Source organism: Hippopotamus amphibius, chromosome 4 (genome assembly GCF_030028045.1).
Source record: "Hippopotamus amphibius kiboko isolate mHipAmp2 chromosome 4, mHipAmp2.hap2, whole genome shotgun sequence".
Lineage (NCBI taxonomy): Eukaryota > Metazoa > Chordata > Mammalia > Artiodactyla > Hippopotamidae > Hippopotamus > Hippopotamus amphibius.
This window is the reverse complement of record NC_080189.1, coordinates 22,175,543-22,190,883: the sequence shown is the minus strand read 5'-3', so window position 1 is coordinate 22,190,883 and position 15,341 is coordinate 22,175,543. Positions and strand designations below refer to the sequence as shown.

The 15,341-nt window shown below is 34.6% G+C and overlaps 1 protein-coding gene across 8 annotated transcripts in view; it reads left to right on the top strand.

The window, feature by feature from the left end:
- Window positions 1-15,341, top strand: part of MKLN1 (muskelin 1) — a 354,784-nt gene that overhangs the window by 210,664 nt on the left and 128,779 nt on the right. For all 8 annotated transcript variants that reach the window (XM_057731366.1, XM_057731371.1, XM_057731369.1 and 5 more), the window contains one exon: window positions 3,604-3,673. In XM_057731366.1, the coding sequence (XP_057587349.1) occupies window positions 3,604-3,673 (70 nt within the window). The remainder of the gene's footprint in view (window positions 1-3,603; window positions 3,674-15,341) is intronic.

Sequence of the window (15,341 nt, the reverse complement as noted above, 5' to 3'; positions counted from 1 at the left end):
TTAATTTTCTTTACCTTTTTTTCCTTTTAAAAAGTGTCTTATTGAGATAAAATTGACATACACGCAATCTTTTCATAGAGTTCTTTGCTTTGCTTTGTAATTCATTCTTAGTAACACCTTTTTTTCTGATTATGTGTCGATGTGTTAATTTTAGAATATTTGAAAAGTACAAAAAAGCACAAAGAAGGAAAAAAGTCACTGTAATCTCACTGTTGAGAGCTACAATAACAATTTAGTGTATCTTCTTTGTCTTTTCTCTTCATGCATGAATATTATGATTACTTGCAAAACTTGATTCATTGTATATATGAGAGTGAGTCAAAAATTATCTGCACTCTGGCTATAGAATTTATCTTAATTAACTTTTAGAAATGACAAATACATCCTTTTTTGACATAATCTCCTTGCTTTTCAATACACTTTGTCCACCTGTCAACAAGCTTTTGTATTCCCTCATTGAAAAATGTTTTAGGCTGAGCTGTGAGCCACGAATGCAGCACTGTCTTCACTTCTTCATTAGAAGTGAATCTTCATCCTTGTAGGGCTGTTTTCAGGGGACCAAACAGGTGGAAGTCTGATGGAGCAAGATCAGGACTATAGGGAGGATGCTTTAACACCTTGAAACAAAGTTTTTGCAGAGTGTTGACACAGTGGGAAGAAGTGTGCAGATGTGCACACCTTCAGACCACAAAAAACGAATCACTGCACGCTGCTCTTCTTTCGTGCAAATCACAACTGGGGCATCCATTTTTGCTCACACCGCAGTTACAAATGAACTGATGTAACACATTCACACCTTCACAGCAGTGACTGAGGAGACAGTAGCCTTGAATGGAAAGCGCTGATAAGACAGTGTGGCCAACAGAAGTTTTAATATAACCAGAGTGTGGATAATTTTTGACTCACACTCGTATATTGTCAGCTACCTTTTCCCTTCACTTACTATGTAGTGAACATTTTCCAACAACATTAGAGGCAGGCTGTAGAATACATTATGATTACATGGTATTCTGTAACATTGATATGTCATAATTTTTTTTAACACACCCTCTATTGTTAGACAATTAGGTTGTTTATAGTTTGCTGTTATAAATTGTACTGTGATGAATATGGATGATTTAAATCCCCTGGATTATTTTTTAGGTTAAGTTCCAAGAAGTGGAATAGTTCTGAGATTAAGTATGGTGATTAAGAGTGTTGGCTGTAGAGTCAGATTGCCTTGGGTTCAAATTCTTATTTTTTAGGTGTGTATGCTTAGGCAAATTAATTTCTCTCTCTCAGTTTCTTAATCTGTACTTTGAAGGTGGTAGTTTATATATGGAAAGCTCTTAGACCTGTGTTTGAGATGTCATAAAAGCTCAGAAATGTTAGATGAAAACATCATCATTGTCATCATGGCTGATATCATCATCATTTTTATTTAAAAGGATATGCATATTTGATATATTTGATATATATTGTATTAAATTCTCTCTTGAGAAGTATCAATTTGCGTTTCTACCAGCAAAGTATGAGAGTGCCATTTTACCAACTCTGGCCAACAGCTGTAATTATGATTAAAACACATGTTGTTTTGAGAGTGTGGGCCTAATTTTATAGGGATAATATATATCTTTGTTTTAATCTCTAATTTTTCATTATAACTGATTTTTAATGTTTGGGTTTTGCCTATTTTTATATGGGTTATTTATGTTTACATGCTTTTTAAATACTCAAATTTTCAGTGCCCTTTTGTGTTTTACGCTCTCTGTATTTTTCTAGTTGGTTTTTACCTTTTAGTGTTGTTTGAGGTTATTTTACGTTTTAGTGTTTTACCTTTATGAGATGTGTATGTAAAGAAAATCCTTTTCCTTATAGTTCTGCTTTTTAAAAAAATTATTCATCTTTTTTGATGTTTATTAAGTACCTTCTCTGTGACAGGTATAGATCTAACTTTTTAAAAAATATCCTTTTTATTTTAGAATGATTTTAGATTTACAGAAAAGTTGCAGAAATAGTATGGAGTTCCCACATGCCCCTCACCTGGATTCTCCTATTGCTAACATCTTATGTTATCATGGTACATTTGTCATGACCAAGATACCAACACTGGTACATTACTATTACCTAAATTCCACCTTTTATTTGGATTTCATTAGTTTTCCCACTGTCTTCTTTCTAATCTAGGATCCCATTGAAGATACCATTACTTTTAGTTGTCTTGTCTCTTTACTTTCCTCTGGTCTGTGACAGTTTTTCAGTCTTTCCTTGTTTTTCATTATATTGAGAGTTTTGAAGAGTACTGGTCCTGTATTTTGTTGAATGTCCCTCAATTTGAATCTGTCTGATGTTTTTCTGATTGTTAGACTGGCATTATTTATATCAGTATGGACTCAGAGATATTTATACTTTGGATTCTAATCCTATACTACCTTATTTATTTTGCTGTTTAATTATTTTACCTTTGGCCATTCTTTCTTTCATGTTGGCTCCTCTGTGTACCTTTGACATCCCCCCCCCCCCCCCCCGCTTCTTTTGTTTTTGTTTTTTTAAGTACTACAAGATGCTCTAAGCTAATCTTCTGAATTCTCCGCTCTAACCCTAGAAATCAGCTACTTCTCCAAGAATCCCTTTTTCCTTTTATTTGACTGTGGTTATGTAGAAACCAAGATCTGGTATTGGTGTATTCACTGCTACTGGGCTGTCACTGCTTCCAGTCTCCATTAGTGAACAGAGCTAGGAATACTGTTTGTATCAGTGTGCGTGTGTATAGATATGCACATTCACATATAATTACTTCTGAATCTGTAGTACTTATCTGTATCTATATAAAGCTAAATATGAGTTTGCAGTGATGTCTCTGACTCTATTTCAGTACCATCGGGTTCATTCCAACCTCCCTCCCCTTGCTTTTCTATAATTTCTCACTCTGAAGTGAGAAGCTTGACTCCCATCATCTACCATTCACTTATTTGTTTGACCCCAGTATACATGTAAAGTGTTTCCGAATTAACCCATATCCCTCTGAGAAATAACTTTATCAAATAAAGTACAGTTTTTATATATGGTTCTATTTGTCTTTAGCTTTACAGTTTCCAGTGAAAGCAATGTCTTCCAGAGTTATTTATATCAGTTCCTTTTCTAACAGTTCTGTTTTTGGTGCTAGGCTTAATAGACCTTCTTCATCCAAAGATCGATTTTATATATATATGTGTGTGTGTGTGTGTGTATGTGTATATATTGTATTTTATTAATTATTAGATATTTTATTACTTTGTTTACCTTAAATTCCTAAACACAACTATAGTTCATTTTGTCACTTGATGTGAAGTAGAGCTATATATATTATATATATACACACACCATATATATGTGTGTATATATAATATATAGTACTTTTTTCCCAATTGTTTAAAATGCTACCTTTATCATATTTTAAAATCTTAGAGCTACTAGACATTTTCTGTTTTTCTTATTCTGTTTCATTTTTTCTTCTTATTCAATTTCCAGGCATTATATAACTTTGTGATAATTTTAGCATCTGGTAGGTTATTCCTCTTTTTGCATATTCCTGTTCACTTATTCTTTTAGTTAATTGCTGTAATTTTCTTTTCTTTATTTCAGGAACATTTTAGTGGATAAACCAAATGACCAGTCTTCAAGGTGGTCTTCAGAGAGCAACTACCCTCCCCAGGTAAGATTATGTACAGCACTGGATAGCATTTAGAAGTCAGATTTTAAATAGGCAGGCACTTAATTGATATCAGTTATTTAGATTCCAGAAATAGTTTATTTGGTCTTTGAAATTGTGAGGTAAAATTTTTTTTTAATTTATATAAATTTATTTATTTGTTGGCTGTATTGGGTCTTTGTTGCTGCACATGGGCTTTCTAGTTGCAGAGAGCGGGGACTACTCTTCATTGTGGTGCACAGGCTCCTCATTGCGGTGGCTTCTGTTGTTTTGGAGCATGGACTCTAGGTGTATGGGCTTCAGTAGTTGCAGCACAAGGGCTCAGTAGTTGTGGCTCACGGGCTCTAGAGCACAGGCTCAATAATTGTGGCATACGGGCTTAGTTGCTTCACAGCATGTGGGATCTTCTTGGAGTAGGGATCAAACCTGTGTACCCTGCATTGGCAGGTGGATTCTTAACCACTCTGCCACCTAGGAAGTCTTTGTGAGGTACGTTTTTAAAAAATTTATTTATTTATTTATCTGGCTGCACGAGGTCTTAGTTATAGCATGCGGGCTCTCGAGGGCTCTTTTAGTTGTGGCATAGGGGATGTAGTTCCCTGACCAAGGATTGAACCTGGGCCCCCTGCACTGGGAGTGTGGACCACCAGGGAAATCCCTGAAGTAAATTTTTATTTCCACTTTTTTTGTTTGTTTACATTTTGAAAGAATTTTTATTTCATAGGCAAATACAGTGTGGGATTTGATGAAGCATAGACTTTATCTCTATTGGAACATTTAAAATCTAATTTATATTTTTTCTGGACTACTAATGATGCAGAACTAAGTTCCTTGTTATGTTTTGAGGAAAACGTTAACTAAAAAGAACTGGTTAAGGTACTGTTACTGTTCTGAGTAGTAATTGATCAGAGTACTGATCTGAGCAGACTTCTACTGCACTTAAACGCAAGTCATTCTGTAAGTATTTAAGGAGATGTTAGTAAATTGGACTTTGACTCAGTGATTTAGTAACTGCCTTTTAGGGGAAATAAACTTAATATAGTTTGTTATTTTACTAAAGTAGTATATTTAGATGACATCAGAACTACGAGCTAAATTGTTTCCGTGATAAGTGGTATCTAAAGTCATCTGAATTAAAAAATAATTATTTTTCAGTTATATTACGCTTTCAGCACTAACATTTATTATGTCTATATCCTTGAGGAAATTAAAGATAAAGAAGATGGGTAAATAAAACTTACTTTATTTTTTTATTCTATTGTAATTCTTGGAAACCTAGTCTTTGTATTTCTTTTTCCTTTTTAATTGTTTTTTTTTTTTCTGTTTACAAACCTTTTTGGATCACCTGATGTTTAAGTGTTTAACTGCAAAATATATATCCAAAGAATACATGCACGCACACACACACACTCATATATAAAATATAAGGAATAATAAAACAAATACCTGTTTGTCAGCCGTCTTTAGAAATGGAAAACTACTACAACCTTTGAAGCTTCTTGTGAGCTCCATCTTATATCTGTCCTCTGATCCTACCCCAGTAATTATTATTTCATATTTGTTTACATATTCTCACCATATTATATATGTATATGTTTATAAATTCCTGTGATTTAAGTTTTGTCTGGCTTTGACTTTATATAAATATAATATAAATCGAATCACTCATTATAGATCTTCTGTGGCTAGTTTTTTGTTTGTTTGCTTAATGTTGCTGAGTATAATTATACTTTGTTTTCACTGCTGTTTAGTATTTTAGTATATGAGTATGCCAAAATATATTTATCTGTTTTTCAGTTGATAAGCTTTTGAATTTTTTATAGTTTTTTGCTCTTAGGAACAGGGTGCTATGAATTTTCTTGTATGTTTTTTCCTGGTACACACATACCAGAGTTTCTTTAGGGTGTATACCTTGGCATACAATTGCTGGATCATAGAGGATATGTGTGTTCAACTTTTATCTGGTAATGCAAAACTTTTTACAAAATGGCTGTGTAATTTATACTCTGACTGGCAGTGTATGAAAGTTGCTGTGCAGTATATTCTCCCCATAACTTCTATGGATGATTTTTAGATTTTGCCAGTCTGGTGGATCTTTCATTGTAACTCAGGGTTAGGTTCCTGCAAGCTTCTTGTTACAAATTTTCATCAACTGGTCAATACATGTACATTGCTTTATATGCATTTCTGTTTAAAGATACCTTACTTATATATATTGTTTATTCATTAGCATTGAACTCACAGCCAATAGCACAATAACTCTTGCCTGAGTGAAGCTTATCTAACACACATATTTTCTCTGTAAGGCACATTGCAGCCTTCTTGCATTTAGAAACACTAGACAGCACTTTAGCACTATACTTGGGGGCCATTTTAGACAGTGAAACACCAACAGAAAAAAGTTCTTTTTTAAATGTGGCACTAAATAGACCACGAAAAGGACACTTATTTGTACTGTGAGAGCTAAAACAAGATGGCATAGGGTCTCTTGTTTGACCTTCACTGGGAGAGGGTGCATCCGGCAACTTAAATTTTTTGCTGCTCTGTGCAGTGTCCAGGAATGACTGAGAGTATTGATTTGATGTTACAAATAAATTTTAGTGGGTAGATGTATTTGCAAGTACAGAACCCGTGAATAGTAAGGAGCAACTGTCCTATAACTAACAGTTCAGTTACTGTATCTTGAACAGGTCTGAGAATTAGAGAGGAAAAGAGGACTGAAAAATCAAAAGCATTATGATGACATTTTAGGTTCTTAGGGTCTTTTCTTAAGAATCCACTTTGGATATAATGTTAGTCTGGTTAATTGTTTCTTTAGGTTTCAGCAATGGGAAGCAGCTTTGTGCATGGGGAGTGTAGCTGTGAAAGATAGGCACATTAACAGCAAGTTGACAACTGACAAAATGTCATAAGGAGGAAGACAGAAAAATCTTAAGTAACAAATAGAAAACCAAAAGTATAACATTTAGGGGGTCTTTAGTGCAGGAATATTCTGTATTTCATTAACCTCTAGGATAGTGTTTCCAGTGAACTTTCTGCAGTGATGAAAATATTCTATAATCTACTCTGTATAATACAGCAGGTACTAACCACAGGTGGCTATTAAGTACTTGAAATAAGGCTAGTGCAACTAAGGAATTCAATTTTTAATTTTATTTCACTTTAAGTGATTTATATTAAATAGCCCCAAGTGGCTAGTGCCTATATATTAGACTGCGCAGATCTAAGGCATCATTGTTGTTAGGATATACCTGTTGATGCTCACAGTGCTTGACTCTGCCAGTAAGAAATTTTAATTATGTTTAGTGTATACAGCTTAAGCAGATAAGGAAGTTAATGGTGCAGTTATCTAGAGAGGGGTGGAAAACAAACTCAAAGTCTCTCAGCTACTCCCTTTTTTTCCCATAATGAGGGAGGACTGTATGTGTATACATGAAAGCTAAAATGTATGACATGTTTTGAGAGTGAATGAACCTGAAACACTTCTTTCTAAAGCTTGTGTTGGGGTATGAGTGCGGTAGGTAAAAATACAAATATGTTTTTTGTAGTGTATGTTGATTATTTTTTTCAGATGGCTACTAAATTGTCAGGGTGTAAATATACTTATTAAGATGTTTGGACCTAACTACTTAATGAATAGAACTGTTGATATTTCTTTTGACCTTGGGTGCTGTATTAGTCATCACTTGCTGTGTAGCAAATTACCAGTTAATTAGCAGTTAAAAACAAACATTTATTATTTCACACTGTTACTGAGGGTCAGATTTTGGCTGAGGAGAAAACAAAAGTACCCATCTACAGTGGAATGCTTGAATACATTTTTCATGGAATTTTGTCAGCCATTTAAATAAAATGAACTGGCTTCATACCAGTTGACTTGCAGGAGTTTCCACTATAAAATGAGAAAAGCATGATGCAGAGAAGCACCTATAATGAGATCCTACTGTTGTTATCTGAATAACAACTCTCTCCCCTCATCAGTTTGTGTGTATTACGTACATGTATATATTTTTATTTGATACAGAGAGCCCAAATAAAGATATGAAAGGATACACATCTGGTTGTTGGTGTTGGTTATTTAAGAGAGGAGGAGATGGAGGAAGAAGAGATAAAACCATCATTATAAAAGGTTATTCCCATTAAAAACAACATATTTGATATTCGACTTCTGTAAAGTATGTCTGTGTGTGTGTGTGTCCATAGAGTTCAACTGAATCATCATCAAAATGGTGGTCGTTCTATCAGGATAATGGAATTTAGGTAATTTTTAATTTCTTTTCAATTTTAATCTTACACTTTCATCTCTTTTGATTCTCATTTTCAATTTATATTTATAATTTATATAGACAGAAAAAAATGAAAGCCATTTTCGTGGTGGTAGGGAGCAGATATTTTGAGACCTAATGAGAAAACATTGCTGTTGATTCTGGATCATCTATCTGTACTGGTAGGGAGTAAATGTAGCATGAATGAAAACCCTGTAAATACTTTAAGATAGTAATTTCACCCTTCTCCTACATCGGTTATATTTTATAGAAGTTACTAATATATCTTTCAGGATGACTGGGGAATACCCTAGTGTTGGTTAAAATGTGTAGGCAGTTACATATGTCTTGGTAATTGCCTTAAGAAAGATTAGATCATAATTCTTCTACTACAGTTATAAGTTCCTTTGAAAGGTAGTTTAAATAAAAAGTATGGTATTCGGTAATATTCTTTGCTTTCTGGGGCTAGAGAGAGAGCAGTTAAAGTTGTTTAACAAACTGCAGGCATTCTGCTTTTGCAGCTCAAAAAAAACTTTTCGTGATTATTTAATACAGTTGGGGTCTGTGTGTGTATTACAGCTTTTGCAGTACCCTTACATTATTCTTTCTCTGTTTGATGAACCATAACAAGAATATTATAGGAATAAGAGTTACTTGTAATGTGAGGAAGAAAATGGAAAATACACACATTTCAATGTAATTTCTATCTGTGGAACCAGGATACCAGTAAATTTATGAAGTTTCTTTATGGTATGCACATGCTAATATAATTTACACCCCTTTCAATATATAAAATGTTTTCATCATGTCAGAAAGATCCTTTCTGTCCCTTACTAGTGAATCCTTAACTCTCTCACCTTCTACCCAGAGGCAACCACTGTTTGTATTTCTTTTGCCATGGGTTAGTTTTACCTGTTCAAAAATTTAATAGAAATGGAGTCAGAGTATATACATACTCTTTTGTACATGGATTTTTATATTCAGAATTTTGGGGTGAGGAGATGCTTGTCCATGTCTTAGGTGCATCAGTATTTCATGTCTTTTCATTACAGAATGCCATTCTGTTCTGTGAATACACCACAATTTGTTTATCTATTTTCCTGTTTATGGATATTTGCAATATTTCAGTTTTGGGTGATTATGAATAAAGCTTATAAAAACATTCTTTTTTAAGATTTAAAAAATAATACATATTTTCGATTATTTGGGGTAAATATTTAGAGATAGGATTGTTGCATCATAAGGTAGAGATGCAGTTGACCCCTTAACAACGTGAGGAGGTGGCGACCCCTGTGCAGTTGAAAATCTGCATGTAACTTTTGACTCCCCAAGACATTGCTAATAGTCTACTGTTGATCCAAAGCCTTATTGATAACATAGTCGGTTAACATGTATTTTGTATGTTATATGTATTATATACTATACTTACAATAAAATAGGCGAGAGAAAAGAAAATGTTAAGAAAATCGTAAGTGAAAGTACATTTACATAGTACAGTACTGTAAATGTATGTTTATTGATATCATAAGTTTATGTCGTCTGTGTATAAGATGAATTGTGTCAGTATCTCCATCAGTATTGTCTCACATGATACAAACCACTGTAGATGTTTTATGTATTACTAACGCTAGACACCAAAAATGAAAAGATAAAACGTGGAAAAGAAATTCATATTTATTTACAGGTATAACTATTCATGCATCGATAATGAAGGAGCAGCAATATGGTTGCTTTATGGTAGCCTAGTGTAATTGATACGGTTGCTTCACAGTATCCTACCCTAATGAATGAGTTGGTATAAAATTTTTATGGTATACAGTATTATACTCATATTCATAATACAATATTAGAAACATTGTTAACATTTTCTCAAAAACTACTTACCTGTGGTGATAGGCCGATACATTGTTTTTCCAGTTACTAGAGAGAGGGGAGCATACAGTATGATAATGTAATTATTTGAAAAAGTTATAAAGCAGTAAGAAAACTGACATTAATTTTATATAAAATGTCAGTCACCTTATGCCTGTGTAAGAATAGGCTGTCCACTTCAAGTCTAGTACACAGTGCTCTGCACAATGAATACTTAGGCGATGATGATGACACAGAAACGTTTCGTACAGTTCTTGCTGTACACTTACTATATTTTCAGAAAGACACATATGTACAGAGAGGTTTATTAATTGTACAGCATGATGGTTATTTACCATTCATTAAGTGGAAGTGGGTCATCATAAAGGTATTCATCCTTATCCATTATCAGAAGAACTTTAAAAGGCAGTCCCTTACTGGCAAAGCACTTCCTGTCTTCAAGGACAAAGCCTCAACGAAACCAATCCAGAAAAAGGGCTTTCGTCCAGGCCTTCTTGTTGTACAGTCAAAAGACTGGCAGCTGGTGTTTATCTTTTCCCTTCAAGGCTCGCGGTTAGCAGCCTTATAGATAAGAGCAGGCCTGATCATAAACCCGACTGCATTTACACAAAACAGTGGAGTTAGCCTATACCTTCCTGCCTTAAATCCTGGTGTTCTCTTCCTTCCTTAAATATCCTTTGTGGTATTTTTTCCCCAGAATATGGCACATTAAAAACCTGTTCAGGCAACTATCCTTTCTCCTCAGTGACTTTCTTAATGGCATCCAGGAACTCATATGCTGCCTTTAGGTTGGCTGCTGCGCTGCTTCCCCTGCTACCTTGACATTTTTTAAGCCAAACCTTTTTCTGTTGTAAAATTGTCAAACCATCCCTTGCTGGCATTAAATTCTCCAGCTTAGATCTTTCACCTTCCTTTTGCTTTGTCATATAATGACTTTGCTTTTTCTTGAATCATTAGAGTCTATAGGTATACTTTTCTTTTAGCAACATTTTCAAAAGCTACATTTTCAAAACAAGATTAAAAGATATTTCACAAAAACTGCAAGGGTTTTGTGCCTGCAGGCATAGATTCATGGATTTCTTTTTCTTTTATTACAATTGTCCTTACTCGAGATTCATTTATCTTGAAATGGTGGGTAACTGCAGCTGCAGACACCAATCTGTGATAGATGTTAAGTAATTCAACTTTTCTTGTAATGTCATGACTTTTCTCTGCTTCTTGGGAGCACTTCCAGCATTGCTAGTGGCACTTTGTATGGGTCTCATGGTTTTATTCATGGTTTACAGTATTGCAGTAAACACAATGAAAAATACATTAGAACTGTGAGAGATGACTTCTTATTGTGATACGCAATTTACTGGAGAGACAACTGCTCAAGACGATAAGCATCTCATGGCATTTTAGGCGGGTGCTCTCAACATTTGAGCTCACCACAGTAGCAGCAGGAGGCGGCTATGAAACTGTTATAATAGTATAGTTTACATTGCAGTTAATTTTATGTAGTTATGATTTAATACTGCAAACTTATATTTGTTTACATTTCTCAACTGCAAATGGCACCGTATGTATACAGTCTTTAAGGGTTTGTGTGTGTAAGTTTTGATAAATTTTAACTTTTTATGATAGATTTGTATATACTTATGGTAGTAAATGATAAAATAGACTAGTATCTACATATATTTTATGCATTCATGATATACCTTTTCTTATTTTTTTGATATTTCTAGGCTTTTTTTCAAATTGTCTTTTTGATTTTTTTCAAGTTTCTGGGTTTTTTCAAATTGTTGCAAATCTCCAAAAAATTTTCCAAGGTATTTATTGAAAAAATTTCGCACGTAATTGAAACTGTGCAGTTCAAACCCATGTTGTTCAAGGGTCAGCTGTATATTACTTTGTATGAAATTTTCAGACTACTGGTTGCTTCACAGTCTCACCTTCATTTGGCATTGACACACATTTTACTTTCAGTGTTTATTGTTGGTGTAAAGTGGTCTTGATTAATAATTCCATGATGACTCTTGATATTAAGCACTTCTTTCCATTTGCTTACTGGCTTTTCGTTTATCTTTTTTGTGAATTCTTTCACTCATTTAAAAAGTGGGGTTGTTTTTTTATTTCTGAGTTGTAGAAGTTGTTTATGTGTATTCTAGGTATAAGTTTCTTGTAAATTATGTATTGTAAATATTTTCTCCCAGTCTGTGACTTGCTTATTAATTTCTTTAACACTAACTTTTATTATTTTTAAACAGCTGTTAAAGTATAATTGACATACAATAAACTTTATATTTTTAGTGTACAGTTTGACACGTTTTAACACGTGTACACTCTTGAAAATACCACCACTCCTGAAATACTAAACATGTCTATTACCACCAAAGTTTTCCATGTCTTCTTTTAATCCTTTCCACTCACCTTCATCCCCCATCTCTAGGCAACCACTGTTTTTTCACTGTAGATTCATTTGCATTTTCTAGGGTTTTATATAAATGGGGAAATACAGTATGCGTTTTTTGTCTGACGTATTTCACTCAGAGTGATTATTTTGAGGTTTATCCATGTTGTAGTTTGCATCAATAATTCATTTTTGTTACCTAACTGAATTCTCTCAGGTGGACATGTCACAGTTTGTTTACGTACTTATCTGTTGATGGACACTGGATTGTTTTCCAGCTTTTGGCAGTTACAAATAGAGGTGCATTGAAAATTAATGAACAAGTCTTTGTGGTTTTAATTTGCATTTTAAAAATGATTATTGATGTTGACCATCTTTTCATATGCTTGCTTCTCTAAATGTTCTTTAGTGACGTGTCTATTCAAAAGATTTGTCTATTTTAGCATTTTGTTGTTTGTTTTCTTATTATTGAATTTTGAGAGCCTTTGTATGTTTTGTATATAAGTTTTTTATCAGATACGTGATTTGCAAGTATTTTCCCCCCTCTGTGACTCCCCCAGCCTCAACTTTTCTTATGTCCCAATACCAGGGGGAATTTTCATTATGTGTGCTGCTGACTGTGGATATTTTATAGATGTCCTATGTCAGTTTGAGAAAATTTTCTTCTATTTGTAGTTCTCTGAGTTTCTTATTCTGAATGGGTATTGAATTTTATTGTTTTCCACATATTAAAACGCATTTATGTTTCTCTACTTCTCCTACAATAGAGTCCAAATTTCTTAGTATGATCACACATTACAGTTCCTTCCAGTAAGAGGTGCAGTCTATTCCCCTACCTTATAAATCTTGGCTGGCCTTGTCACTTGCTTTAACCAACAGAAAATTCTGTGGAAGTGTTATTGCAACTTCTGAGCAATGCCCCAAGAGGCCTTGTAGCTTCTGTTCTATCTTGAACTCTGAGACCACTTACTCTGAAGAAAGCCCATCAAGCAATCATCCCAGCTAAGTCCAGCTTCCCCACTCCCTACCGCAACTAAGTCCAGTCCCACCAGCTGATATATAGCTACGTGAATAAGTCCAGGAGATATCAGTGGAAGAACTGTCCGTTGAACCCACAGAATCATGAGGAGTGACAAATCACTATTGTTTTAAGACACTGGGTGATTTATTACACAGTTTGAGATTTACATAGATATACAGCCTGGACTCTTCTAGTATCATTTCCGTGCTGCCTGTTTCTTTGTCAGTCCTTCCCATCAGAGTAATTAATATTTCAGCTACCCTTTTATTCAAGTCAGAAACTAAATCATCATCCTTGATACCTCCTTCTCCCCTCCTTATATCCAGCTATCACTTAACCCCATTCATTCTTTCTCCAAAATATATGTCAAAACTGTCTAATCCTCTCCATCTCCACACCTAACCATCCTAAATCATCTGCCAGTTCCTCCAGTCCATACTCTACCAGGTGTGTGTGTGTGTGTGTGTGTGTGTGTGTGATGTTAATCAGATCTTGACTTTCCATTGTGCTTGAAGGATTCCACTGCATTTATAATGCATGATATGATAACTGCCTACCTCTTCAATCTCAGCATATACCATTTTCTACCTTGCTTATTACTAGGCTCCAAGCATGCTGGTCTTTTAACAGTTTCTAGAACTTGTTTTACGTAAGCCTTTTTGCCTGCCTGGTTCTGTGTAGTAGGTTATTAGTGCCTCTCCCTCCCAAAAAAGATATGTACAACCTCAGAATGTAACCTTATTTTAAATAAAGGTTTTAGCAGATGTGATTAAGATAAGGATCTCAGAGTGAAATCATCCTGGATTAGGCTGTGCCCTAAAGCCAATGACAAGTGTTGTTATTAGACACAGAAAAGGAGAAGACATAGAGGAACACAAGTAGGAAGGTCATGTGAAGATGGGGGCAGAGATTGGAGTTATGCTGCCACAAGCAAGGAACACCAGGAGCCGCTAGATACTAGTAGAAGCAAAGAAGGATCCTCTCTTAGAGCCTCTGGAGGGAACATGGTCCTGCTAACACCTTGATTTCAGACTTCTGGCCTCCAGAACTGTGGGAGAATAAATTTTTGTTGTTTTAAACCAAGTTTATGGTAATATATTATGGCAGCTTGAGGAAACTAATGTACTCTGTCCCATCCTTTAAGACTCAGCTCCTGGAATATACTTTTGCTGATAGACCCATCTAAAATTAAAGCTTTCTCCTTTATATCATCTTTATTTCTTATAAATTGTTAATATCCATATGATTAAAAATGATTTTAAAATTGTTTTTCATATTGAAAAAAATCTCTCTGGGATGAAGTTGTGAACAGTTTTGAACATTAAATTTTTTTCATTGTTTGATTAATTCTGTGGCTAAATTAAGAACCATATGATAGATAGTTCTTTGATCCTCTATGAGCCTACCCCCTGCTTTGATGAAGAGAATGTGAGTCATTATAGTTTTTTTTTAAGAACTTTTATTGAGGTATAATTGACATACAATAAACTGCTTATATTTAGAGTGTAAAATTTGATATTTTTTTCCTTATTGGTAATATATATATGGCAACCCCAATCTCCCAGTTCATTCCCCCCCCCCCCCACCGCCAGCTGCTTTCCCCCATTGGTGTCTATGTTTGTTCTCTACATCTGTGTCTGTATTTCTGCCTTGCAAACCAGTTGATCTGTACCATTTTTTCTATTTTCTGCATATATGCATTAATATATGATATTTGTTTTTCTCTTTCTGACTTACTTCACTCTGTATGACAGTCTCTAGGTCCATCTGTGTCTCTACAAATGTCCCGATTTCGTTCCTTTTTATGGCTGAGTAATATTACATTGTATATATGTACCACATCTTCTTTATCCATTCTTCTGATGATGGACATTTAGGTTGCTTCCATGACCTAGCTTTTGTAAATAGTGCTGCAATGAACATTGGGGTGTATGTGTCTTTTTGAATTATGGTTTTCTCTGGGTATATGCCCAGTAGTGGGATTGCTGGGTCATACGGTAACTCTGTTTTTAGTTTTGCAAGGAACCTCCATCCTGTTCTCCATAGTGGCTGTATCAATTTACATTCCCGCAAACAGTGCAAGAGGGTTCCCTTTTCTCCACACCCTCTCCAGCATTTACT